This window comes from Spermophilus citellus (assembly GCF_964194105.1).
Source record: "Spermophilus citellus genome assembly, chromosome: 17".
NCBI classification, from domain to species: domain Eukaryota; kingdom Metazoa; phylum Chordata; class Mammalia; order Rodentia; family Sciuridae; genus Spermophilus; species Spermophilus citellus.
In genome coordinates, this window is record NC_138199.1 from 30,657,862 (window position 1) to 30,685,822 (window position 27,961).

Below are 27,961 nucleotides of genomic sequence, written 5' to 3' on the forward strand. Positions count from 1 at the left end.
AGGCCCCGCCCACTCAGGTTGATGGCAGCGGCAGCTGGGACTGCAGCGGACCGCGGCCCTGGAGAGCCTCAGGCAGCGGCCCGAGCGCGCAGCCTGACACCCGGGCCCCAGACACCCAGAGAGGCAGTTCCGGCGCCCTGACGCCTTCCTCGGCCCCCGGCGAACCACGGCCCGTTTGGCGGAGGAGTCGCAGCGTGGGCACCCCGCAGCCCGGCTCGGGACCAGGTACACCCCCACCACCGGCAACCGCAGCCAGCGGAGCGGGCGGGGTCTCTGGAGAGACAAAGGTCTGCGCCCCCTCCCCCAGCCGCCAAATTGGGTCCCAGGCTGGGCCGACTTGGTGTCTATATATGGCCGGACCGAGGCTCGCGCGCAGACACCTTTCACAAAAACGCAGTGCTGGGGCCGGAGGCAGGAGGAGGGTGCGGGGAGGCCGGGCCATAGGCCTGGGCCGCAAAAGTGTTTTGAAGGGCACGGGGATGCTCCGGGCTGGGAAAGGGCAGGAGTCAATGCCCCTTTAGGAGAGCTTGGTGTGCCCTTCGGGAAGAGTAGCATAGCATAGGCACTGGCTCATCACTCTCCCCACCCCTACAAATCTGGTCCTGCCACCTAGGGACCCCACCCCGATGCGAGTTTACAGGAGGAAGGCCCAAGATAGGACAGAGAACCCCCAAAAGAAACTGGACCAAAGTATGGTAGGCAAAAGCCAGAAGACATGTTTCTGGCCTCTTTTTTTTTTTTTTTTTAAGAGAGAGTGAGAGAGGAGGGAGAGAGAGACAGAGAGAGAATTTTTAATATTTATTTTTTAGTTCTCGGCGGACACAACATCTTTGTTGGTATGTCGTGCTGAGGATCGAACCTGGGCCGCACGCATGCCAGGCGAGCGCGCTACCACTTGAGCCACATCCCCAGCCCATGTTTCTGGCCTCTTGAAGAAGCAAGTGCAGACAGGAATGGAAGGGGGAGAGGTCCACCTTACACTATGCCCACCCTCTCAACAGCATGAGAGGAAACTGATGAAAATGGTAGCAGGAAGGACTCAAGTTGGCTGACAGGAGGAACTTCTTGGCAAATTTAAGAATAAAGCAAAACCCCATTTTCCTGAGATGCAAGCTTGGATCTGGGGTGGGGTGGGGGAGCCTGCAATCCTAGTCCCATACTAGCCTTGACACAAGATCCAGTGGCCAACAGGCGCAGGGGTTCACCTTGTAATCCTAATGACTCAGGAGGCTGAGGCAGGAATATGACAAGTTTGAGGTCAGTCTCAGCAACTTACTGAGGCCTTGTCTCAAAATAAAAAATACAAAGACTGGGGATGTAGTTGAGTGGTCATGTGTCCCTGAGTTGGATCCCAGGTAACAAAACAAAACAAAAAATCCAATGGCCAAGCTCTGTGATTCCAGACAGGATGCCTCTAGGAGATACGGTGACTTTGGTGAAGAGATGTTCATACAAGGAGGATCACCTGGCTCTTCACAACACCATTCTCTCTTCCAAAGAGTATCTGGCTTGGGTCTCTAGTCAGGTCCTAAATCCTAGCTCTTTAGATTAAATAGCACTTGACAGGTGGCAAAGAACCGTCCCATACTTTGATCACTTTGAAGAAAGTTGCTTCCAGAAGCTAACTCCTGGCCAACTACCCTTTCTCACTTACCGTTCTCTCCACTCCTCCTCCCTCCCACAGCTCACAGGACTAAGGACCAAAAGCACTCTGGGCACTGAGATCCTCCATCTCGGCCCCAGCCATGAGCCGGCGTGTGGTTCGGCAGAGCAAGTTCCGCCATGTGTTTGGGCAGGCAGCAAAGGCTGACCAGGCCTACGAGGACATCCGTGTGTCCAAGGTTACATGGGACAGCTCCTTCTGTGCTGTCAACCCCAAATTCTTGGCCATTATCGTGGAGGCTGGAGGCGGAGGTGCCTTTATTGTCCTGCCTCTGGCCAAGGTGAGGGATGAGGGGAAGGAAGCAAGTGGGACGATACTAGTTGGGGCCCCTGGGGATTCCTGACAGCAGCCTGCGTTCTCACCTTAGTTCATTCCTTAACCTTAGTCAGGAGGACAGTTTGTGTGGACTGACTGCTTGCTCTTCTGTAAGCCTTCAGGAACCAGTGGGGAGACTCCCTCACCCAACAGTGTCACAGGGACCTACATCCACTCCTTAGCCCATTCACCTCTGCATGCAGCATCCTGTTCCAGCAGGAACCAGGACAAGGAGTCTGGTGATAGAAATGATTGGGATGCACTGGAGCCAAGGCATGGCCAGATTTTGTCCTTGGGTTTCCTAATGTCATGCCATTCCCCCATATTTTGGACTGGAGACCCTAGTCCCTAGTTCAGGGTGACTGATTACATCTCAGAGTAGCACACTGAGGACAGGGTCAGGCTCTGTCCAAATAGTCCCTGGGTACCTACCCTGCCACTATGGTTCTTGCACTGAGGTAGAATGACAGCAAAGCATAGGGGGACATAAAACATAAGGTCAGAGCCCACCCTTTCCTAGGGAAGGGAGCTAGGTAATGACTGACCTTTGCTGACCCTTCACCATCTCGAGCCCCAGAATGGGCACCCCAACACATGACCTTGACCTGGGTTCTGGCCCCTATACCTTGTTGGGGAGGCCCCTTAAGTGGCAGGGTCGGGCCTGACAATAGCTGGTGACTCACCCCTGACAATGCAGACACCATGCAGAGACACCATCCCCAGGGATCAAATTTCAGCTAGAGCTGCCTCCTCCCCCAGTCTCACTGCCATTTCAGGGCCACATAGCCACCTCTCTCCCCTACTGCCTAGTCTGGGTCAATGCTGGCCCCAGCAGAGATCTCAGAGCTGCTACAAGTAGTCTATGAAGACCCCAAACAGGCGGGCCCCCAACCCCAGTTTGGGAATAGTATCAGGATTGTCTACTTCTTGTGGTCCCAAGGTAAAGCCAGTGACAGGGAGAGATCTGCCAAGGCTGGCTTGGGGCACTGCACTAAATACTACCTCACCTTAACCTCTTCTACCCAGGGCTTCCCACAGATATTCCAATTGGGAAACAAGCTCAAGAATAGTCTCTTCCAACTAGATATGCTTTGAACTGCACTGGACTGAGAATGCTGGGCTCTACCAGTACCTTGCTATGCGTCCTTGGTTAAGACATCTTACCTCAGTGTTAGATTCCCTAATATTAAATGATTTCAACTCTACCTGCCTTCAGCATTCCAGGAAGTAGACTGGACAGGGTGGCGATACAGAGAGCAGTCTACAAAGAGAAAGCAGATGATGGAAAATTGAGATGTAAACATTCTCTACTCCAAAAAAAATACACAGGACAGGCTGGGTGGGGATGTAGCCCAATGGCAGAGCGATTGCCTGGAATGTGTAAGGTCCTGGGTTTGATCCCCAGTACCACACACACCAAAAAATAATTAACAAAAAAACACAGGTGAGTGGCCCCCACATCTCCTTTCTCTAACCACTCCAGACAGGAAGAGTGGATAAGAACTACCCCCTGGTCACTGGACACACTGCTCCTGTGTTGGATATAGACTGGTGCCCACACAATGACAACGTCATCGCCAGTGCCTCAGATGACACCACCATCATGGTAGGAGCCAGATGGATGTGGCTGGGCAGTTGGGCAGGGGAGCAGGGAGAGCTGCTTCACCTGTGCTAGGGAAGGTGATAAAGAGGTGCAGAGTCCCAGATCCCTGCCCAGCTCCCAGGCTATTTTTAGCTACCTGCCCACTCCCTCCCAGCATGCACTGCTCAAGACTAATTATAGCCATGAACAACTTGGGGCCCAAAGAGCAGGGGGCAATGCTCTGAAGTCTCTCTGCTAGAGTGAATGAAGTCTCTGGAGAGCTGACAGTGCCCCCTCCTGGTTTCCAGATGCTTCTGCCCCAGACAGACACTACCATATCTTGCCCTGTGTTTGACCCTTCCCACTCAAAGAGAGCCAGTTAAGTGGAGGCAGGGGAGGAGAGAAGGATCAGAGTTGGCTACCTTTACTTTTTTCTCCTACCCAGGTGTGGCAGATTCCAGACTATACCCCTGTGCGCAACATTACAGAACCTATCATCACACTTGAGGGTCACTCCAAGCGTGTGGGCATTCTCTCCTGGCACCCTACAGCCAGGAACGTCCTGCTCAGTGCAGGTCTGAGGGCCTAAGGAGGGTTCTTACTGTAGATGAGAGTCAGGGGGACAAAGGCAGGCACCAGGTGACCATGCCTGTCTACTCTGGACAGGTGGTGACAATGTGATCATCATCTGGAATGTGGGCACTGGGGAGGTGCTGCTGAGCCTGGATGAAGTGCACCCAGATGTCATACACAGTGTGTGCTGGAATAGCAATGGTAGCCTGTTAGCCACCACCTGCAAAGACAAGACCCTGCGCATCATTGATCCCCGAAAGGGCCAAGTGGTGGCGGTGAGTGCCTGGCCTGGCCACTCTCTAGCAGCCTTTCCCAGTGACCAGCTGTTAGCACCCTATACCCACAATCATCAGAGCTGCTAGTCCCAACTTTCACCTGCCCCATCTCTATCCCACTAGTCTAAAGACTAGTCGTCCCCACCCCCACCTCCGCACCCATTCCCCCGCCCCTGCAACCAGAGGTCCCTTCCTAAGAAAGCCCCCAGCCTGCAATTCTCTGCCCTGGTTCCTGTTCCCTCCCCTCCCCTGCATCTCAGAAGCTCAGAGAAGGGCTCCTTGCTTTGAGATTGAGGGGAGAAGCTGGAAACTCCACCCTCCCACCAGAACCTGCATGAAACCTGAGCTCCGGGACCCTCTCCTCTCTGCCGAGGACCCTCTCTCCACCATCTTCCAGGGTCTGGGGCCTTCCCATTGAATGGAGGACTGGCCCCTTGCCGCCTTTGTTGACCTGCTGGGCGGGAAATGGGGGCAACCCTCGCGCGTTGCTTGTCGCAGCTGGGTGCCCTGGGAGGTCAGCGGTCTTCGCCCATCCTCAATATAATCAGGAGTGTGGGGTGCATGGGGCGCGTGCAGGTCTGGGTAAAGCACGCAAGTCTAACGCGGCGGGGACAGTGAGTGGGCGGGCGCTCTAACCCACTAACCCCGCAAGCAGGAGCGAGCCCGACCTCACGAGGGCGCCCGCCCACTGCGGGCCGTCTTCATCGCTGACGGAAAGCTGCTCAGCACCGGCTTCAGCAGGATGAGTGAGCGGCAACTCGCGCTCTGGGACCCGGTAGGCCAGGCCGCGCCGGGCGCGCTCGCTCACTCGCTCTTCTATTGGGTCAGCCAGGAGTGCCCTCCAGGCGGTGGCCCACACCCAAGAGGCCCGAACGGAGCAGGGAGCTCCCATTTGGGAAAATTCTCGCTGCGACCCTGGGAGCCAGCAGACATCGCCTGCTCTAGGGATCAAGCTTTGAGGGAGCTTGCGGGCTCAGGATCTGCTGAGAGCCGCGCGCCACCTGCTCTCTCCGGGCCCAGACGTTCTCCATGCCAGGAGCCAGCCTTTGGCCCCGGGAAGCTGAGTTCTTAGGACCCTTTTTGTCTCTCCCCCGCCTTCAAGCCCCACACCCAAGTCAAGCAAGCTGGTTGCTCGGCCCTCCATGCTCTCCAGGGCAAGCAGCTGGGTGACGCCCCTCCCTTCTCCCCCTCCCCCAGGAGAGGTTTGCAGCCCACGAGGGGATGAGGCCCATGCGGGCTGTCTTCACGCGCCAGGGTCATATCTTCACTACGGGATTCACCCGCATGAGCCAGCGAGAGCTGGGCCTGTGGGACCCGGTAACGCAGCTGGAGGCTTGGGGTGTGTGCCCCAGGGACTGGCATCACGGGAGAGGGGCCAGGCGCCCCCGACCCGCAGGGCATGCCCAACTTGGCAGGGCTGGAGGCTGCTGCCACCTCTGCAGCGCCTGCCATCCCCACACCCACCCCTCTGCCCAGTTTTGCTGCGTCGCCTGAAGGAGCTCGTGCTGGTGTCCCCACCTGGTGATGCCGAGTCCCTGGGGGTGGTTTGCGGTGACTGCATGTGTTGGCGCTGAGGGTAAATGTGCCTGGGAGGGCGAGTGATGTGTCCAGGGAAGGCACCTGTAAGCTCTCTGCCTTGGGAACGCATGGAATCGGGTGGACAGGAAGCCCCAAGGGGGTTCCGAAGTAGCACCGAACAATGGGCAGGGCTGGTCACTCCTCCTGTGCTCGGGCAGAACAACTTCGAAGAGCCAGTGGCACTGCAGGAGATGGACACCAGCAACGGAGTCCTACTGCCGTTCTACGATCCAGACTCCAGCATTGTCTACCTGTGTGGCAAGGTGCTCGAAGCCGGGCGGGGAGAATTTAGAGGGCAGGCTGGAGATATGAGGCCTGACCCTGAACCGACTGGTTTTGCAGGGAGACAGCAGCATTCGGTACTTTGAAATTACTGATGAACCACCTTTCGTGCACTACCTGAACACGTTCAGCAGCAAAGAGCCGCAGCGGGGCATGGGTTTCATGCCCAAACGGGGGCTGGATGTCAGCAAGTGCGAGATCGCTAGGTCAGCAGTCTTGGCCCCTCTATCCCCCTACTCGTGTCAGATCTTAAAAAACCGGGGCTTCCCTAATAGTGCAGTGTTTTGGAAAAAGAGAAGGTGGGCGGTAGGATCAAACAGGTCTTTTTCAGCTGGGAGACATCCCAGCACTCACTGGCCTGTCATTTTCTGAACTTGTTTCCTCATCTGAAAAAAAGATAACGAACACGCCATCAGAGGTGTTTGACCCCAGAATTGATAATGTGTGTAAAGTGCGATGGGCATGGTAGGCGTTCACAAGTATTGACCTCCAACCCCTTGTTCCCAGATAAGAGAAGTTAAGGGGGTGGGAGTCTGCAAGGGTGTTGAACACATTTCCCTTACAGGTTTTACAAGTTGCATGAAAGAAAATGTGAACCCATCATCATGACTGTGCCCCGCAAGGTGAGGAACGGGAAAATAGGTCGGGCAGGGTTCCCCGAGGTGTTAAGGGAGTGCAGCAGGCCCGGTGCATAGACTCATACGGGACCTGTCCACCCACCCCCGCAGTCAGACCTGTTCCAGGACGATCTGTACCCGGATACACCGGGCCCAGAGCCGGCCCTAGAAGCGGATGAATGGCTTTCTGGCCAGGACGCCGAACCCGTGCTCATTTCGCTGAGGGACGGCTACGTGCCTCCCAAGCACCGAGAGCTCCGAGTCACCAAGCGCAATATCCTGGACGTGCGCCCGCCCACCGGCCCCCCACGCAGCCAATCGGCCAGCGACGCATCCCTGTCGGTAAGATTAGGCCTAGCTCCACGTTGTCCCAGTCTGCACACCCCCTACCACCCTTCTCCGATAAAGGCTTCTGTCCTCTGCGCCTCAGCAGCAACACACCCTGGAGACGCTGCTGGAGGAGATCAAGGCTCTTCGCGAGCGGGTGCAGGCCCAGGAACAGCGAATCACGGCTTTGGAGAACATGCTATGCGAGCTGGTGGACGGAACGGACTAGACCCGCTTGCTGGGCGGAGCTCTGCGCTCAGCGGGCTGGATGGGGCGGGGTGAATGGACTGGCCTTGCCAATGCTTTAGGTCTGGGACTCCGGACCCCACCTCCCTAAGCTGGGACCAGGGATTCAACTGGGAAGGAAGCCCCGCCCCTCCCAGGAGACCTGAACCAAAGGAGTGTCTTGAAGGGGCAGGGCTGAATGCTTGGTCCAGGACTCAGCAGGAGCTGGCCTAGGGAGGCTCAGGGTAAAGGGGGCCTCAGCAATGGTGCTGCATGGCGAGGTGATGTCCCCCTCTGTCCCTCGCCCAAGGCAAGGGAAGTGCTTAGCGCGATGCTTGGGGATATTAGGGGGCTTGAGCTTGATCTCAAATGGGTGGTCTCCCCACACTGGCCCTTCTCCTAATCGGCTCACTTGATTCTACCACCCCACCAGACAGACAGCACTCCAGTTCTGCATACAGATACAGACACAAACCCGTTCCCCCACGGAGACCTACCCACTGGCAACATTGTCAATGGCGGAGAGTTCTATTTCCACCACCAGGGGCAAGGCGAGCTTCCTCAAGACAGGCCCCTCTGGAAGAAATCTCATAACTGACATGAGGAAACAGGTTCAAAATACACACACACACACACACACACACACACACGCACTGCTCCCAGCCCTTTGGAGACATAATGAAATCTTTTACCGAGTGCAAGTTCGGGCCTCCTGCATCGGTGGTGGTGAGGAGATGCCCAGCCTCTGCGAATGTGATTCCCCAGACTCCTGGGGAACCTAACAAATGCAACCCTGGGCTCAGGACTCACCAGGCAACCTCTTACCCAGAGCCTTCCTCAAGACATTTGGCAGTACCTGAACCCCTACCCACTGTGGGTACTCCTCCCCAGTAAAGTCAGGTAGGAAAAACCTCCAGTTTGAAGCCTCTTTTATTTGTGCCTCAGAATCAGTCTGGTGCCCCTGGCATCAGGGAAGGGAGTGGGAGAAAGTTTCTCTTTGTTGCTCTATTCTTCTGTCCTTCTGAATCTCACTGGCTGAGTCAGGGAAGGTCAGTCCAAGAGAGACCAGAGACAAGGGTGTACTGTGGGTCCCTTCCCCTGATGGGGTCTGTGCTTCTCTGGGTGGGTGAGGAGGGGCAGGAGAGAGCCGGGGGTTAGCACCATTGGATGAAGGGTTTTACAGTCAGCCCCTGAATTGGGGCAATAGGGATGCACAACCACAGAGGGCTAGCAGCAGCTGGTGGGAAGGGGGTGGTGGTGGTGCTAGGGCCCTGGGCGACCCCTTTATATCCAGTTTTGTGTCGGGTCTAGTGCTTGCCCCCAGCCCAATGTGCCCTCCCCCGCCCCTACTACTCTCCAAGGCACCATGAGGGAGTCCGGTCTCACCCAGGCTAAAGGGCCACCGTGGACACACTCCCTGATCACAAAAAACGTGCCTTGGGGATAGGGACTTTAACTTCATGCTGCCCAAGGCGAAGCTGGGACCACCCTGAGACCCTGGACGGGTGTGGGGGGCTGGGGGAGCCGGACACCCCGCTAAGTGCACTTGACGCTGAAATGCCGGGGTGGGGGAGGGGCTAGGCTCTTGACGTGCTGGTTTGTGTCTGGGACAAAGCAGCGACACAGCACGCAGAGAGCTCCGCTGCCTCCCAAGGGTGAAGAGCAGAGATGCAAAGGCTTCAGGGGCAGTGACCCAAAGAGGAGTCAGTGAGCAGAAAGGAGGACCCGCCAAGAGCAAGGGACAGGGAGGGACACTGCTCCTCTAAGGATTCATCTCCCCTTCAGGACCGCTTAGCTCCACCCTTGAACAGATTGAAGCCCAGAGGAACGGATTAGGAGCCAGGATATAGCAAAGCAGGGGGACCTGGCTGTGCCCGTTGCCTCCCTGGCTGGAAAGCTACCCTGCACCCATGTCAAGCCCCTCCCTGTCTAGTTCCTGGTGCACTGGTTCACCCCCCGCCCCCGGGAGGTGGCTCCAGACTTCAGACTCCAGCCTCAGTTAGGTAAGGGGGGCCTGGGCATTTTCTCTCCCAGATCGGGCAGCGTGTGGGGTGGGCAAGGGGCCCAGCAAGGGACGCTACTGCTCAGTCAGCGAGAGCCTCAGGATGCGCTCCAGCTCCTCCTCCTCCTGGCGCGCACGCCGCCGCCTCTCCTCCTGTTCCTGCGCTGACAGTTCCATTGCCAGCCGCAGCTGCTCGTCGTAGCTCCGGAACACGTGGCCGCTGGAACCCCGGCCGGGACTGGGCTGAGGGCTGGGCACCGGCGCTGGGGGCGTGGGCTGGCGCTGAGGCGTGGGCGGGGCGCTCCTGGGGACCGGAAGGGTTTCTCCAGCGCCTCTGGCGTACCTGCCCATAAACCGGGCAGGAGACCCTGGGACACGTGGCTATGGGCTGCCCTGGCTCCATCCAGTGATGGCAGATCCTAGCCCGACATCCTGTCTGGTGAGGTTCTGAATGCCCAGAGACCTGGATTTCACCTGCCACCGGAGCACTGCCCACCCGCCAAATGCGGGGAAAGGGTGGTGGTAGACGCCATCTTAATTATCAGGTAGGGGCCCTGCTGAGGGGACCTTGGTTCTCTGGGTCCAGTATCAGGGGTAATGGTGTACCCTGTGCGTGGGTGTTGGGGGGTGGGGAGAGGTCAGGTGTCTCCAAGCCCTCTTTGGTCTAGCTGGTACTCACCTGTCCTGACGGCGACCCTCATAGGACATGGGGTGGGTGCCTGGCTTGCTGTTGGTTAGTGCCTCCCAGATGGTGACCTGGAGGGGAAAGCCTCTTAGCTGGGCAACCCTGCACACGCATGGCCTGGCAAGGCAGCAGGACGCACCTGGTCATACTCACTACCCGCCTCAAGCAGGCTCTGCTGGATTGCAAACTGGAGCAGGTCATCATCATCATCGCGGGTTGCTGCCTCCCGCTGGCCACCCAGCACGCTATAGCCTCTTGGGGCCTCGAATAATGCTGGGGAGATCTCACAGCCGCGGCAGGAGGCTGGGGGCATGGAGCTTGGAGTCAGACATGGATGTGGGCCTTTCCAGCACAACTCAGTGTAGTGGGAAGGAAAGCAAGCCAAGATCAGAAGGGAAGACCCAGGGTAGGGGCAGGGCTCACTTGTGGAACTGGAGCTGCTGACACTGGAGGAGTCGCTGCCTGGGGAAGGGGTCTCGCTGCTGGGGCTGCCTCGCACCGATGGCACAGGCTCATCACAGCCATTGAGGTTCCCAAAGGTGATTCGGGCATTGAGAATGTGGAAGATCGGGATTTCTGAGGATAAGGAAATCATCAGGTGCCACCACCTAAACCCTCACACCTCAGGCCAGCTCCTCTAACCTCATCTAAACTCATCACACCCCTCCAAAAGGGCTAAGGGGAAATGGCATGGGGTCTCACCAATCTTCACTGGGAAACCAGGAGGCAGGCGCAGGGTAATGAAGTCCCGGAGCTTGGCGAAAAGTGCATTGCTAACAGCCATGAGGTCAATGATGGGGGCCACCTGCTCACACAGGGACAGGGGATGCTCCTCACACAGCCACAGCTTGGCCTTGAACCTGCCCCCCCCAGATCCCAAGGGGTGAGGGATGCTTCAGGAAGCCATGGCCTCCCAGCACCTCCTGGAGCCCTAGCCCTGCCCACCCCTCCCCAGCAGGAGCGAGGTCCTCACTTCTGTGTCTTGGTAGTCAGTTCCATGGGCCGGCCCATGTCCCGGTTGCCAAGCTCAAAGTTGGGGTTGAAGTATTCTTCTGCAGTGATGGCAGTAGGGTTGGCTTGGCTCAGAGTTTGAGTGATCAGGGTCTGTTCCACATGAGGAAGAGCCATGAGCCCTTCTCAGTCCCTGATTCCAGACCAGCCAGTTGGTACCATAAGGACCCCAGGTCTCCCTGCTGCCAATGTGGAACTGACATAGGCTTGGGCATTATGGAAGGAAGGTCCACATAGGCAATGATAGGCAGGACACCTCCCAAGCCTCCTCCTGAACCACATCCACATCCCTCCACACAGTGACACCCCTGGCACACACTCACCCCATTTTGGGGACCCCCATGCTGCTCAGCAATTCCCAGGAAGGACTGCAGAGGTGTCTTACAGCCTACAAGAAATGCGATATCTCAGGGGACACTGTAGCCCTGCACACATGTGGACATCTCATTAGAAGGGATAATATCGAAGACCTAGGAAAAAGGCTGGTTCCTGGGATGGGAGAACTGCTCACCCATACTTAGGTACCTTTATCTAAAGGTGGTTGAGGACTCCATGGGCAGAGGCCAAGAGCATAGCTATAATGAAAGTAGGCACAGGCCCAGGAGAAACTTCCAAAAGTGCCACTCTCCATGTTGGTGATACTGGGACAGTAATATACCTCCCTTTGTTAAGCAGCTTTGGTGTATGTACATGTGTTTCTCTTTAGGTACTTCCATATTAATGATTTCATTAATGATTTTGTTCTCCTATGTGGCAAGTATTATGTGTTTCTACCTGCAACAGATTAGCTGATGCCCAAAGAATCAGATGTGATACCAATGGGCACACAGACTCATGGCAGAGCTCCTGACTTTTTACCTATATAAATATATAAATTGTGCATGTGCAACATTTCCCTTCCCTCTGAAATGCAGCGCAGATATTAGTAATCAATTATAAGATGTCTTTCACTGAGCCCAAATGAGCCCTTAGAATCTTCCTAACTGTACCTAGGCATCTGTACCAATCATTAGGGCTTGGGACTGAAACTGAAATCTATTTGCCTGAGTAAAACGGCCTGGTTCTTGCTGGACTGCCAGAGGGAATACCAGTGGAGGTGCTGAAGTGGGAACTGATTCCTCTAGTGCCACAGCACCTCCTCCCATCTGCCATGGCCCCATTACCTTTGACCTTGCCCTTGTGCTGTTCTGAAAGGTGCTCTGTCCGAGTCCGAGTGATGAGCTCTACATTGGATGCCCCATATACCTGAGGAAAGAAAGGAAAGGGCTCAGAGGCAGTTCTAGAACCACCACCCAAGGAAATTCTAAACAAATATATGATACTGTTCATTCGCTTATTCATTCAACAAACATTTTTAGAGGAGCTATTATATGTCAGTCATGAAAGTAGGCCTCAGGGATACAGTGGTGATCAAGACAGAAACAATTCCTGCCCCCATGAAGGTCACATTCTAGTTAGAGAGACAATAAAAGGCAGTTATAACTTACAGTTTTGCAATTTGTTAGTTATACAATGACTATACATGGTCACTGAACTACTCTAAGCCTCAATTTCCTCATTATAAAATGGCTAATAATTCCTACTTCATGGAATTGCAAAGATTAAATGGGATACTATGGAAAGGGCTCAAGAAACATTTGTAAGATGGGGATAATAACAATACCTGCCTGAAAGGGTTGTGATCAGGATTAAATGCATGTAAATGTGTGTGCACTTGTGCGTGTGTGTGTATATCCATACAGCCATATAAAATGTCAGACCAGTGCCTCAAAGTGGCTCAGTAAATGCCAATATAATCAGATGACTGTTAGTCTACTGTCACTTCTTCCTTGCAGCATTGCCTCTGCAACCTCCAAGGCTGGGGAAGCATGCTAAGGAAAACCCCTGCCCAGTCTGCTACAGCCTTACCTTGGCTTCATACCCGTTAACCATCTCTGTCTTCTCACTGCGCCAGCCCAGGATGCCGGTCTTATTCCTGGGGAAGTAAAGTGGTCCAGGTGAAGTGAGCACTGCACCAGTCTGGCTCTAGGCTGGCCAAGGCCATGCCCACTCACCTCTCAAAGGAGATGTTCTTGGTGTCAAGCTGCGTAGTGACCACAGGTGCGGTGAGCCGGCTCAGCACCTGCTCCTCTGTGGGCTGGGCGGCAGCCAGCAGCAGCTCCCTGTCCTGCCCAGCCAGTGCCAGAGTCTCTGTGTACACCACCCGGCGGTCATGATCAATCTCCATGACCACAGCACTCGTGTCTGCCAGCCACGGAATAGCACAGAGGGGTCAGGGTGGCATGGGGCTGTCTCCCATCCTCTCCACCCTTCCCCACCTCCTGCCTGCCTGACCTTGGCCCCTGAAGACGAAGCTGCGGTTCCCTCGCTGCCATGTCATGTGGTCAAAGCCCAGGAGCGTGGTGTCTACCCTCAAGTTCTGCCCGCTCTTCCACACTTTGTAGGTATCACTAGGGCAGATCTTGGACACCAGGGGCACTGGGTGGAAGTGGAGGTCAGAGGTAGCTTCAATTTGTCTGGCCCATGCAGCCTGGGCCAGCTCAGGGCACAGGAGTTGGGGGTCATTGCTATGGCCAGGAAAGGGTGAGGGAACTGGTGGGAGGGCAGCCCTTCCTCCAATCCCCACCCCCAGCCACCACAACAAATGTAGACCACACTTCTTCATATGTGAGCAACCTGAGGCTGGGGACAGGCGTGTCTCGGTCACCACTAAGTCTCTAGTGTGTCTCAATCACCACTAAGTCTCTAGTATCTATTGTGTGTTAATTCATTCGCTCAACCTCTCATTCATTCTTTCAACAAATATTTATTGAATACCTACTACATGCCAGGCATTATTCCAGTCACTGGGGATACAACATTGAATAAGATAGGACTCCTGCCCTCTTGGAGCTTACCTTCTAGCAAGGGGTGACAGGTAATAAACAAATGAGCAAATCAGTACGAAAGAAACAGTAGTGGAAGCAAGCCTATGTGGAGCAGTCTGGAAAGACCTAGCTGAGGAGGCAGCATTGAGCTGAGAGCTGAAGAACCAGAAGGAGTCCCATGAAAAGCCCTGGGACAACGCTCCAGGCACGCAGACAGCAAGTACAAAAGCCCCAAAGTCAGAGAGGGCCCCGCTCAGCCCCTCTTACCCCAGCTAGTGAACTCCCATTTCATCTCCACGTAGAAGTCCTGAGCCTAGAGGATGAAAAAGAGAGTGGATAAGCTGGCACTAGAAACAGGGCACAAGGGCTCTGGTCGGGAGCCGGGAGGCTAGGCCTTACTTTGCGCAGCTTCTCCAGGAGCACAGGGATGCCCGCCAACCTCTTTACCACCCGCTGGTAGTCCCGGTACCGCAGCACCAGCTGCACCAGCTCCAGGTCCCGGGTACTTACAGCCTCCTGAAGCACTGGAAGGAGAGGCAGTGTCACAGAGCAGGACCTGTTAGCCAACCTGAGGTGAGTATCTGATGCTGGGGAGACCCTGGCCGTGCAGTGGGGTGAGCAGGGGTACCCACCTGTCCAGCCGCTGCGATTCTCCCTGCCCACGTCTGCGCCGTGGGCCAGGAGCACACGGGCACACTCCAGGTGCCCCAGTGTAGTGGCCAGGTGCAGGGGAGTCCGACCACGGGGATCCAGCTGTTCAATGTCCACCTGGAGAAGATGTTGAAGTGTAGCCCTGGTCACTTCTAAAGCGGCTAACCTGAGCCCAGCAGCTCCTAAGCAGGAATGACCCTCTGGCTCTGCCACTTTGGCCACCTCACAAGGCCATGGGAAAGACTGATATGATGAGCTGGTACCAGGTGAATGGAGGGGGACTTAGGAGACAGGGCAGAAATTCACTCAAGGAAAGGGAGAGGGAGGACCTTCCTCCCTTCCTCTGCACCTTGGCCCCTGGCTGGGTTTCCTCCTCTAAGCTGTGTGAGCTGTCTGCAAAGAGTAAGCCAGACAATGAAGGGTGGTCCAGAAAGGCTTTGGCCATGAGGGCCCCTAAGGCTGGACCCATCCTAGGGGTCCCAGACCACACCTTCAGTTTACATTACTAATATTACTGAGTGGAAGTTTATAAACAAGTACAGTAATACACTGAGTCATGAAGACATATTCATAGTACAATTTCAAAGCCATGTTCTGTGCCTGTGGGACACGATGTATTAACATTTTGCATAAATCATATTATTTTGTGAACAGCATGGTTACATTGCATGAGATTTTTGTTGTATGAGAAAAGCATATGTTTGTTAAACATAGATTTAAATATATCTTAGGAATCTAGGACTTGTAGTTAAATACAGTGAACTGATCATATGCATGTAACCCCTTTCCTTCCCAAAGCCTGATTAAAATGCCAGTAAAAGTTTCTATTCCAATCATGATAAATTAAATAAAGTAGGGGCACAGAGGAGCTTGTCTATAATCCCAGCTACTCAGTAGGCTGAAGGAAGGAGGATCACAGGTTCAAGACCAGCCAGGGTGACTTAGTAAGACCCTGTCTCAAAAGAGGCTGGGGATGTAACTCAGTGGTAGAGCACTTGTCTAGCAAGCACAAAGTCCTGGGTTCAATTCTGGGGCAGGGTCGGGGAAGAAGTGTGTTTATGAAATTACTGTTTTCCAGACAGGCAACAGGTAGTCTAGGACTAGAATCCCTGAGATAAGAGAAACTAAGTGAGCCCTGTGATTTCCTTGGATTTCTGCCTAGAGGAACAATCCAGACTACAGTTCAGAGAGGGGAATCTCCAGCAGAGCTTGGTGGTCTCACTGAGTTGAGGAGACAGGAATTCAGGGAGGCCGAGGTAGCTAGAAGCTTCAAGGCAGAGTTATGAAAAGGAATGGACCTCGAGAAAACAAAAAAGCCTCCTCTGTACAGGAGTCCTTTTGACTCTTTGCTGAATACTAAAGTTCACATGTGTCCAGTAAAACTAAAATGAGTTTGTGCAAAAAAAAAAAAAAAAAAAGCAATGGATTGAGTTCTCAGACCTCACCACCGGCAGAGAGACATTCAAGCTCCAACCTGCTAGAGTTGAGATTCTTTGTTGAACACCCAGCATTTTCAATAGAAAATGAACACTTCTGGGGTAGATGTGTTATGCCTTAGTAGTAGGGCTAAACTATACCTAGAGAAAAGGCTCATGAGACGCCCATAACAGATTAAAACAGTCTCAGTCAAGCACAGGAGACATGGCTATAATGCCAATGACTCAGGAAGCTGAGGCAGGAGGATGGAAAGTTTGAGGTCAGCCTCGGCAACTTAAATGAGACCTTGTCTCAAAATAAAAAATAGACGTCATAATGATATAGAGAAGATCAATGGAGAGAGATAAATAAAAGAAGGAAGGGATAGGGAAAGAAATAGAGAACAAATCTAACAGAATTATGTTATATACAGATATAAGTGAGCCAAAGGGAATATCTCCTTTATATATCTATAAAAAATGCCAATAAATAAAAAAATAAAGGTGTGAAAGGAAGATAAGTGGAATACAGGAAAAAGAAAAGGGGGGTGGGGATTGAAATCAAATTCTTGAATGTATAATTATTTCAAAAGGAACCCAGGTATCATGTATATATATAATGCTCTAACTAAAAAAAAATTTAAAAACAATTACAAAACAAATATAGAAAAGCCTGGGGATGTGGCTTAGAGGTAAAGTGTTCCTGGGTTCAATCCGAAGTGTCCCCAAAATAAATAAATAAATGAAACAGCCTCAAAAGATCAAACTCATTTGCAAATAATTTACATGGTCTACAGAGCAAAGCCTAACACTCTTTAAGAGAAGACAACAAAATCCAGATGCTTAACATCATGATATTTATCACATCCAACATCAGGTTAAAAATAATTAGCTATGCCAAGAAGTAGGAAAACATGACCCATAATCAGGAGAAAAATCATTCAATAGAAATGATAAAGATAATGACTTAATATGCTCAAGAATTTAAGGAAAAATTCGAACAAGATGTTCATGAGGAGAGAAATAGGAGACAGCAAAATGAACTCAATAATCCATCTAGAGAGAACAAATATAGTATCTGAAATGAAAATGTTCCTGGCTTTAATTAATATCGGATTAGGCATTTAAGATTAAAAAAAAAAATCAGTGAATTTGAAAACAGCAATAGAACCATCCAAACTGAAGCAGAGTTGGACTTAAAAAAAAAAGTGAAAAAACATTGAAAAAGCTCAGTCATCTATGAGACACTATCAAGAATTCTAATGTGTGAGCTAGGTGTGTGGTACACACCTGTAATCCCAGCAGCTTGGGAGGCTGAGGCAGGAGGATCACAAATTCAAATACAGCCTCAGCAATTTAGGGAGGCCCTAAGCAGCTCAGTGAGAACTGTCTCTAAATTAAAAAAAAAAAAAAAGAATTCTAATGTGTGATTGGAGTCCCAAGGGACAGGATAAGAGTATAATTTAAAGAAACAGTGGCCTAATTTTTTTCCAGATAAAGCTATTATAGGAGTTGAATGATAGTGCCCCCTACAAAGATATGTCCACATCATATCGTGACCCTCAAGACCCTTGAATGTGACCTTATTTGAGAAAAGGGTCTTTGTAGATGTAATTATATTAAGGATTTCAAGATGAGTTCACCCTGGATTGTCCTGGTGGTTCCAAAATTCAGTGATACGTGTCTTTATAAGACAAAGAGAGAAGAGAATGCTATGTGCAGTCAGAGGCAAAGACCAGAGTCATGCAGGGACATGCTAAGGAACACCTGGAGCCACCAGAAGGTTGATGAGACAAAGAAGCAGTCAGCCCTAGAGACTCTGGAGGGAGGGCTGCCTTGCCAACACCTTGATTTGGACTCTGACCTCCAGAATTGTGAGAGAATAAAATTTTGTTGTTTTATCCCACCCAATTCCTGGTAATTTGTTGTGGAGACAAATAACAAATGTGCAGAGCATGAATCTCAATGAACCCCAAGCAAGATAAACACAAAGAAAAATACATCACAATCAAATACAAAAAAGTAGTGACAAAAAGAAATTCAAAGAAATGAAATCCTTTCTGTATAGAAGAACAAATATAGAGCCAGGTGTGGTGGCATGTGCCTGTAATCCCAGTGGCTCAGGAGGATGAGGCAGGATGATCTCCAGTTCAAAGCCAGCCTCAGCAAAAAAGTGAGCCCTAAGCAACTCAGTGACACCCTTTCTCTAAATAAAATACAAAACATGGATAGGGGGCGCTGGGGTTGGGGCGCAGCGGTAGAGCACTCGCCTAGCATCTTCAAGGTGCTGGGTTTGATCCTCAGTATCACATACAAATACATAAATAAAATAAAGGTATTATGTCCAACTATAAAAACTAAAAAATATTTTTTTAAAAAAATAGGGCTGGGTGAGGAGCTGGGGTTGTGGCTCAGCAGTAAAGCACTCACCTAACATATACAAGGAGCTGGATTTAATCCTCAGCACCACATACAAATAAATAAATAAAATAAAGGTATTGTGTCCAACTACAACTAAAAAAATTAACATATATGTATGTTTATATATATATATATATATATATATATATATATATGTATATGTGTGTGTGTATATATATATATATACACACACACATTAAAAAAAATAGGGCTGGAGATGTGGCTCAGTGGTCAAGTGTCCCTGAGTTCAATCCCCAATATCCACTCGCCAAAAAAAGAACAAATATAGGAAATAATACATATTTCCCCACCAGAAACTTCAAACCAGAAGATGATGCAATGAAATCTTTAAAATGCTGGGCAGGGAGCAACAAGTCATCCCAGAATTCCATATCCAGTGAAAATATTCTTCAAAAGTACAGAAGAAATAAAGACTTTTGCAGACAAACAAAAGCTAAGAGAATTATTGCCAAGCCAGGTGCAGTAGTGCATGCCTGTAATCCCAGCAGCTTGAGAGGCTGAGGCAGGAGGATCACAAGTTCAAAGCCAGCCTCAGCAACTTGGCAAAGCCCTGAGCTGTGAGACCCTGTCTCAAGTATATAAATAAAAGGCTGGAACTGGGGCTCAGTGGTTAAGCACTCCTGGGTTTAATCTCTGGTACTAAAAGAAAAAAGAAAAGAATTTATCACCAGATGTGCAGGAAATGTTAAAGGGAGTTCTTCAGGTAGAAAGAAAATGATTCCAGATGGAAACTTGGATCTATACAAAGGAATGAAAAGTGCCAAGAATGTTAAATTTGTAAGTATAATAATGTCAGTAAAATATTTAAAACTCCACAAGAATAAAGAGAAGAGATGTCAGGGGATGAACAATTTCAGCACATCTTTAGAACATGGAATGAGGCTGAGGCGTCACAACTGACTTAGGGGAGCAGAGGAAGCCAAATCCCAGGCAGTCACAGAGGGGAGCCCTGGGTATAGCAAACTAGGCCTCCCCCACACACACCCCTGAGAGTTATCAGACCTGCCAGCAGTGGGGGTGAGGCTCATAGCTGAATACAGGAGACTGGTTAAATCTCAGAAGCCCTTAGCCCCCTCTCCAACCTCATGAAGCTGCAAGGTACCCCCTACTCACCACAAAACCCAAGGGGTTTATTCTCTATAGAAACTAAATGTGAGATATACTGGCTTCAGGGACACTGGCTACAGCAGAGGATGCGGTCATCCAGCTACCTGAAAACCAGTGACAGTGAGACCCCAACCCCTTCCTTCCTTGCCTTGGATCCTATGAGCTACTGATAGTCAGGCTGCAGCCACCCCCAACCCTGCCAATTCCAAGAGTGGGGAAACTGGAAAATTTTTCTTTGGAGAAAAACTAAACTCCCTAAGGATCTCTGAAGAGGTGGCTGGTCCCACAATGAGGGAGTCAGCTTGCCACCCAATCACCTTACATTGGCACCCATGCATCAGTAAACTGCACACCCTCGTTTTTAAATATGCCCCAGCAGCCAAAGGCAACTGACACTGGAGGAAAGCCTCCATCATGAAATCAACCACACACACAAATAGATGCTGAAAACCAAGAGGGAACACTGTCAATGCTGAAAGTGAAAGAAACTATTGTGGAGGAAAACTGTTGTTTATTTTTGTGTGTGTGGAACTGGGACATGAACCCAGGGGTGGTCTACCACTTGAGCTATGTCCTCAGCTCTTTTTATTTATTTTTTCTTTTGAGACAGAGTATCACTGTGTTGCTCAGGCTGACCTTGAACTTTGGCTCCTCCTGCTTCAGCCTCCCTAGTCCCTGGGATTAGCATGTGCCACCATGCCCAGCTGGAAAACAGTCATTTACACCTCAGAAAAATAAGATCCTTGAATTCACAAAATGAAATGAAATGAAACATCCAGGCCTCCCACAACTTCTGCTCTTTCCCTCGCCTTCTTCACTCTGGACGTGCCTTTCTTCACCTTCCCTAGCCTTTTTCATTTCTGGATAGCTGTGTGTGCCCCTCCAACATGGTAAACAGTACCTCAACTCTATCACCTTCAGCTTAAAAAACACTAAGCACACATTCTGCCACCAACTACATCCTCAGCTCCTCCAGAACACCGTGGCAACTGTCTTCATGTCTTCTGTCTCCTTCACTTTCCACATCGAATCCATCAGCAGAAACTGTGGGCGGGCTCTACTTTCAAACCCATCTAGAGACCTCTCAGTTTCATCACTCTCAAGCTACCGTGATGCTAGCAGCCACCACAGCTCTCCTGGGGCAGCCTCGTAGCCCCCTCATTGGTCTCTTTGCCCATTCTTGTCTCCACATCCCCATGGCAGCCAAAGGGAAATGTCACTCGGGTCCTGAGGCACTTCAGCTCAAATCCTTCCAGTGGCTTCCCATTGTGTTTAGCACAGAATCCAACAGCCCTGGATTTCTCTTGAAACCCACTTGCTCTCCTGCTGCCACTCCACTCCTGCCCCCAGCCTTCCCTGGAACAGCCTCCTGCACACCTTAGTGCTGTCTCCCCAGGGTTCACAGCTGGAAGCTGGAAGCTCGGTCCCAGTGTGGCCAAGGTTCAGTGGTGGATCTTTAAGGGGCCTAGTGGGCAGTTATCTGGTCATGGGGACTCCATCCTGGGGAAGTTTTAATACCCTCTCATAAGGACAGATCAGATCTGGAGGGGCTGAATTAGTTCCCACAAGAACGGGTTGTTTAGAAAGTGAGTTTGGCTTTCTGCCTTTTTAAAATTTTAGTTCTGGGGATTGAACCCAGATGTAGATCTACCACTGATCTACATGCCCAGCCCTTTTTATTTTTTTATTTTGAGACACAATCTGGCTAAATTGAAGATTCTGCCATTGAACTTGCCATCCTTCTTCCTCAGTCTTCAGATTAGCTAGGATTACATTGGCTGGGATTCTAGGCCTGGGCAACTGGGCCCGACACCTTTCTCGCCTTCTTGGCTCCCGTGTTTCCACTTTCTCCCACGTGTTCCTTCTGTGCATGCATGCTCACCCATGACTCTGTGACACAGCTGGGGGCCTGGAGCCTATGCTGGCACCATGCTGTTGGAAATTTTCAGCCACCAGCATCATGAGCCAAATAAACCTCTTTTCCTTGTAATATACTAGCTCTCAACTATGTGGGAGAGTTGTTTTGTTTTGTTGGTGCTGGGGATGGAACACAGGGCCTAATGCATGCTGGGCAATGAAGTCCTTGAGTTATAGCCCCAGCTCATCAGGTATTCTGCTGCAGCAACACAAACAGGATGAGCCACCTTGAGAATCACAAAGCTCTCTCCCTCACTCCAGGTTGCTGCCCAAATGTCACCTCCTTATATTAGTTTTCCCTGAAAATCTATCTGAGATGACAGTAGCTACTTATCTATCGACTGTCCCTTATTCTGCTCTAGTTTTCTACCAACATCCCATGCTTATTTACTTTTTCATTGTCTCCCTCCCCTAGAATGGAAGGCAGAGGTGCTTTCTGTTTTGTTCACTGTTAGCTTCCCAGCCCGGAGACAGCACCCGACAAGCAACTAGTGTTTATGTTTTTGTACCAGGGGAGCTTAACCACTGAGCCACATCCCCAACCCTTTTTATTTTTTATTTTGAGACAGGGTCTCTCTAAGTTGCTTAGGGCTTTGCTAAATTGCCGAGGCTGGCTTGGAACTTGTGATCCTCCTGCCTAAGCCTCCCAAGCCGCTGGGATTACAGGCATGCAATACTACATCTGGTGAAACTGGTGTTTAACAAATGTGTTATATTCATATTTGACTATATTGGAGGGGCACAAGCAATGGAAGGTAGTAAAGTGTAAAGGTGATAAATCAAGAGAGAGTTGTTGTCATATATTGCTTATAAATATGGAGACAAATAACAGAAGAACCCAGAGTTCAAAGTGGTTGCCTCTAGGGAATGAGATTGGGAGATGGGGAGTTATGGAGTAAGGAAGGCTGCTTCTCATTAGAAGCCTCCTAGCAACAGCTAAATATTTTAGAATATGAATATGAAACTGGTGTTTAATAATAATAGTAAGACTCCTTTGTCAAAAATAAGACATTTTAAATAATTTAAATTATATCATTTTTTGCAACCTGTGTTGGCATTTCTTCACTTTGAAAAACACTGGGGAAATTGAAAAATAGGTGTCTCAACTTCTGAGCTAGGGCTTGGAGATGTGAGAGGCCCCCTGCAGCTCCTCTGTAACAGCTCCTCACAGAGAAGTGAGCTCTTTGCCTGTCCTGGAGTGAGCTGGACCCCCGCCCACCCCAAGTCCCAACCTTGGTGGGGTCCGGAGCCCTCAGATGAGATTGGTGGAGGATCCACAAACCCTTATCTGGCTGAGGAAATCAGGAGGTGGCATCCCCATGGCACTAGAACTGAGCCACAAGGACCTCCCCCAGTCCTTACCTGCCCCAGATGCTACTGATGCTGCTAACAAGGCCCCAAGGAGCTGCAAGGCACCCTGCCCAGCCCCAGGGCCCCAGATGCTGCATATCCTCCCTGTCAGGTGCCTCAGCTCCAGGTCATAGGGAGAGGTTGGTGTAGCCTGCCAGATTGGTCTCAGCATGCCCCTACTTTTCAGGGGTGTTTCCAGCAGCCTTCCTCAGGGCATCATTGATTACAGAGTCAATGTGGACCCCGTACACCCAGCCAGGCTCCAAAGCAGCTCCCCCACCTGCCCAGAGCAGGGCCTGCAGCCCAGGTGGGAGAATTTATTAATCTCCTCAGCAAAGGCCTACAGCAGTTTAATTTCTGGAATGAAAAGGTTTCCCATGAAACCCAACACCCAGCCCTCCCCACCAAGAGAATAGAAACTCCTCTCCCTGACAGACCTCAGTTGGAGTCAAAGCTGGTATCTTTGGAGCTTGGGGCTGTGGCTCTCTGGGAAGAAAGCCTCCCTGCCTCCACTCAGGAAGGAGCACACATGCACACACACATACTCCTACATACTTCTGTTTCCACACGTGGTACCTGTGTACCCCTAAATGTACAAGCACATGAGTGCGCAGTTGCCCTCTGGCTCTGCAGGCATCTACTCATGTATAATACAACACACATGTTCATTGCCAGAATATCTGTACTAAATACCTCTCACACCCACATGCACTAGCAGGATATTTTTCAAACTCTTTTAGCATTGGCAAAATCCTTTTGTCAAGTGAAACCTTAAAAGCACACACCAAATGTATAGACTAAGCCTGGTTGCTGGAGAAAACGGGCCCAGAGTATGTGTGAAGCCTTGCCTGCCCAGCCTCTGTCCCCTTCCCAGCCTGAGGGAAGATAGCTGGAGTTTGATCTGGCTATTGCTTCTAAGCTCTACCACCAGACGCACAGTTAGGGACAGGCATGTCTGAGCTCTCTCAAAGGGCAGCATGTGAAGGGAGCATGCTCAGGTTGTGTAGGAGGCTCTGGGCAGCTGGGGACAGTGCTGACTCTCCAGCTCTTCCCTCCCTGGGCAGCTGCTTCGCTCATCCCAGAACACACTGATTTTTGGTTTCTGGGGTTTGTGGCTCCCTCTCCTAAACATCCTAGCTCACCAGCTGTGGTGATACCCCACACCCAGGATTGCCCACTTTAGGGCAAAGAGGGGTTGTAGGTGCTCCCTAAGGTCCTGGAAACAACCAGTACTTTTAGTAAGGCAGCATCTGAGCATCCTGGTGCCACCCACCCCCCCATCTCCACCACAACCTCACCTAGCCTGCCCCTAGGTGAGAAGGATTAACAGGGAAAGCAGGAAGGACTGTGGCAGAGGCAGCCCTAGGAAGAAGAAAATGTTTCACTGGGACCACAATCTGTCCCTGTTGCCAGGAGAAGAATCCTGCTCTCCAGGCCTTCCCTGCACGTCACCTCCCACAGGGAAATGTGCAGTCTAACCCCTACTCCCTCACCCCCAGGGAACACCGCGGACTCGTGATTCCAGAACCAGGGCTGTGCCAACCTCAGGGCTGTGTCAGGCAAGGGGGAACTGGCACATTCTCTGACTACAACCAGCTACCCCTCCTAACCTGGCAGGGTGCCAACCAGGGTGCCAACTAGGCCCTTTCCCTTTACCCCAGCATCTCTTACCTGCCTACCACTCCCAGAAGAGCTACCAGGGGGTTGAGCAAAGCCCATGAACCTACTCTGAAGGCTGCCATGCTCTCCCCTCCTCAGCCAGCCAGCATTGCCAAGCTTGCCCATGGGAGGGCCTCTGCAGGGCTTTTTTGGAGTGAGACAGAGACAGCTGTGCCAAGTGAAGATCAGGGAAACCCAGCAACCAAGTGCTTTAGGGAAGCCTGTCTGTTTCCTGTGGTGGCTGGCCCCAGGGGGACCAGAGGTCAGGGACCCCCCAGCTGGGATGCCAAGAGTCTACATGATTTTCATCATGGTGTTAGGTGGCTCACTCCCAGGACTGTCCCCTGCAGAAAACAGAGCCTGTTGCCCTGAAGACAGGACAGTGCACATTTGCATACAAGCATCACTCTGGGCCAGTCTTAGAATTGCAGTGTAGCCAGGAGCTCTCCCACCCAGACTGACTGATGCCCCTCTGGCTTCTCTACTGTTGAAGAAGGGTTAATCTCAACTATGCCCCATATTTCCCTGGCCTGGATTGAGGGGAGGGCAGGTGATGTCTGTTTCAAGGAGATGTTAACTCATCTGGGAGGGGATAGGGGTGAACCTGGTACCAGTTTTCTATGGCAGCCTGAGAGAGTGGAAGTGGATACACTCAGCAGCCCCAAGCCTTGTGCTCCCCGCCCAGCCTCTCTAGCAACATGGCTGCTGACTTCAGAACTGTCAACAGTGAAAAAGTCCTTTCTTCCAGGGCATTCAGCCTCTCTCCAGTCTACAGGAATTCTTCCTTGTCCCTGGGGCAAGGAAGTAGTATTGAGAAATTCTAGAGATTCAATCTCTAGCCTGCAGTCTAATAATCCTTGGACCTCCAGAAAATTCCTCTCAGATCACGTTTAAATCCCTCCAGTTATAACTTCTGTCGGGGGGCTTCTTTTGCCCTCGGGAGAAAAGCAAAGAAGAGCCAGCGGACTAGAGAGTCTGTGTTTGAGCATCTTGCACCTTGAACTGTAATCGCCTGTCCACACATGCCTCCCCAGAACCCAGGCTCCTTGAAGGCAGGCACATCATCGTTTGCCCAGGGTTCTCAACCAGGCCTCTTATGGCTGAAAACCACAAAATAAATAAAGCACCCAGGCTGAGGGACAACTTGGAGACTTCTAGTGTAAACAGAGGTAGAAAGGAAGTAGCCAGTGCCTGTAATCCCACCGGCTTGGAAGACTGAGGCAGGAGAATTCCAAGTTCAAAGCCAGAGACTTGGTGAGAACCTAAATAACTTAGTAAGACTCTTTCTTAAAATAAAAGGTTTGGGGATGTGGCTCAGTGGTTAAGTACCCCTGGGTTCAATCCCCACCAAGATAAATAAATGAAGGAAGATGGAAGTAAACACTTGGTCTAGCCCAGAAGTTTTCAAACCCAGGTCACCCTACTATTGATTGGGACTACCATGCACAGCTGGATGCCTGGGGGTTCAGGGAGGAACTTCCAGGATAGTCTGAACCTCCCCTGGCTCAGTCTGATGTCCAATCTTCAACTCTTTCCTTGGGAACTGGACAGCTCTTCATACTGAACTTCCATGGCTCAAGAAGTGGCCTTCAGAAGATAGACCTGCACTGTGGGCAACTCCTAAACTAACTACTACCAGCCAACCACCCCAGAGTCTCAGACCCAACCAAGTCTAGAGGTCTTAACCTGAGACACCCAGGGCAAGCTGTACCTATCTCTGGTCACTGCTCCCCACCTTAAGGTAGGTCTTCTGCACCATAAGTCCCTACCTGTGACCTAAGTGCTAAAGAAAGAATTACAGACTATCTGTGACCTATTCCTACCTTTGACCTAAAGTATGGCGGGAAGCCAGGGCCGGTGCCAGTGGCTCAGGAGGCTAGAGCAGGAGGATCTCAAGTTCAAAGCCAGCCTCTGCAACTTAGCAAGGCCCTAAGCAACTTAGACCCTGTCTTTAAATAAAATATTTTTTAAAAGGTCTGGGGATGTGGCTTAGTGGTTATGTGCCCCTAGCTCAATTCCTGGTACACCCTCAAAATAACCAGGAGACCCCACCCTTTCACCTGTCTTCTTGGAGGCCACTGAACACCTCCAAGCTGGCTGATCCATTGGTCCTCACTGACAGTAAGAACCAAGGAGTCTATTCTCTGGGCAGAACTTCAAGTTCTTCCTGAGGCCACTGTCCCCTAGCTTAAAAAACAAGCCCCAGCACCAGAGGGCAGGAGAGCGCCTTTCAGCACCTGGACAAGGTCCTTGGAGGCCTCCCAGGAGGGTCCTTCTCCACTCCCATTCCTGAGCCTTAGCTAGGGTGGAAGGCTCTGCCCTGTTTGAGCGAAAAGAGAAAGCACACAGGAAAGAAGAGGGCCCTGGGTGGGGCTAGGATGCCCGGAGTGTCACACAACCTATTCCCTGACCTGTGGCCCCCACCCCACTCAGGCGTTTCCCACCTCCACCCACTCATGCGGAGGTGTCGCGGCTCACGCGAGCCTGGATGGCTCTTTCACCACATGGAACAGAGAGTCGTCAGTCCCTCCCCGCAGCCCTCACTGCCCCGACGAAGAAGGGGTACAGTGTCCCCTACCCCAATCTGGGAGGGCCCGGAACTCGTGTGGGCCGCCTGTCCCAGCAGGAGGGGAGCGGGCGGGGGCCGCTACCATCACCCTCTCCTGGTCAACAAGCACAAAAGCCGCGGCTGCAAACAAAGAAGCGCTGCAAACTCGCCCGGGAGGCGGGACAGCTGGCGCCGCGCCCCCTCCCCACGTCGGACGGGCATGCCGGGCCGTGGGGTCCCCGCGACGCCCCGACGGCGCTCCTACCTGGCCCGCGCGGACCTTTTTCTCCAGCTCACGGTGGCGGTTGTGCCACACGAGGTAGTGCAGCGGGTACTTGCCCTCGGGCCCCTTCCTGGTGGAGGCGTTGGCAGGGATCATCGCCCGCTCCTCATGCCGGGGCCGCGGCGCCCAGCCGGGGAGGAGGGACGGCGCCGGAGTGCGGGCCCGGGGCCGCGGGGCGGGCGGCCGGCGCTGCCTGCTCGCAGGGCTGAGGCTCGGGCATGTGCGAGCGGCGGCGGCGGCGGCAGCGGGCGGGGGCGACGCGCCCGGCGCGGTGCGGGCGGCGCGGGCGGCCGGCGTCCTCGCGGGGCGGCGGCGGCGACTGGCGGCGCGGAGAGGCCCCCACCCGCCCTGGGAGGGAGCGGGCACTCGGCGGCGCGGCGCGGACTCGCGCGTCGCCTCCCACACCCCCGCACACAAAGACTCCGCTCCGCCGAGGGAGCAGGCGCCCGCAGCGGGGGCGCACGGGGCGCGGGCCCCGAAGACGCCGCCGCCGCCGCCGCCGCAGGGACGCGCGCCCGCAGCCTCCGGCTCCCCGCAGCCGCATAGCCCGGCGCTCAGCCCGAGCGGCCGGCAAGGGAGGCAGGGAC

General features: G+C 52.2%; 2 protein-coding genes across 8 annotated transcripts; one reads left to right on the top strand and one right to left on the bottom strand.

The window, feature by feature from the left end:
- Nucleotides 1-8,349, top strand: CORO6 (coronin 6). 4 transcript variants are annotated; one of them, XM_081272276.1, is made up of 12 exons: nucleotides 1-225; nucleotides 1,685-1,943; nucleotides 3,462-3,584; nucleotides 4,006-4,135; nucleotides 4,227-4,408; nucleotides 5,064-5,183; nucleotides 5,606-5,725; nucleotides 6,145-6,249; nucleotides 6,329-6,474; nucleotides 6,834-6,891; nucleotides 6,997-7,227; nucleotides 7,316-8,349. In XM_081272276.1, exons 2-12 carry the CDS (start codon nucleotides 1,746-1,748, stop codon nucleotides 7,439-7,441), a joined length of 1,539 nt encoding a protein of 512 aa, XP_081128402.1. In that variant the 5' UTR covers nucleotides 1-225; nucleotides 1,685-1,745; the 3' UTR covers nucleotides 7,442-8,349. The 4 variants fall into 4 exon arrangements, with proteins under 4 accessions (XP_081128402.1, XP_081128401.1, XP_081128399.1 ...); XM_081272273.1 differs by lacking the exon at nucleotides 5,064-5,183 and having other exon boundaries at nucleotides 4-225; XM_081272274.1 differs by lacking the exon at nucleotides 5,064-5,183 and having other exon boundaries at nucleotides 4-225; nucleotides 7,319-8,349.
- Nucleotides 8,019-27,961, bottom strand: ANKRD13B (ankyrin repeat domain 13B). Of its 4 annotated transcripts, none has more exons than XM_081272267.1 (15): nucleotides 27,357-27,961; nucleotides 14,635-14,770; nucleotides 14,513-14,526; nucleotides 14,270-14,315; nucleotides 13,470-13,613; nucleotides 13,190-13,379; nucleotides 13,044-13,110; nucleotides 12,299-12,380; nucleotides 11,459-11,523; nucleotides 11,098-11,228; nucleotides 10,827-10,984; nucleotides 10,548-10,700; nucleotides 10,264-10,427; nucleotides 10,119-10,195; nucleotides 8,019-9,782 (listed from the first exon to the last, which is right to left on the bottom strand). In XM_081272267.1, exons 1-15 carry the CDS (start codon nucleotides 27,468-27,470, stop codon nucleotides 9,515-9,517), a joined length of 1,809 nt encoding a protein of 602 aa, XP_081128393.1. In that variant the 5' UTR covers nucleotides 27,471-27,961; the 3' UTR covers nucleotides 8,019-9,514. The 4 variants fall into 4 exon arrangements, with proteins under 4 accessions (XP_081128393.1, XP_081128391.1, XP_081128392.1 ...); XM_081272265.1 differs by having other exon boundaries at nucleotides 14,402-14,526; nucleotides 27,357-27,960; XM_081272266.1 differs by having other exon boundaries at nucleotides 8,019-9,743; nucleotides 14,402-14,526; nucleotides 27,357-27,959.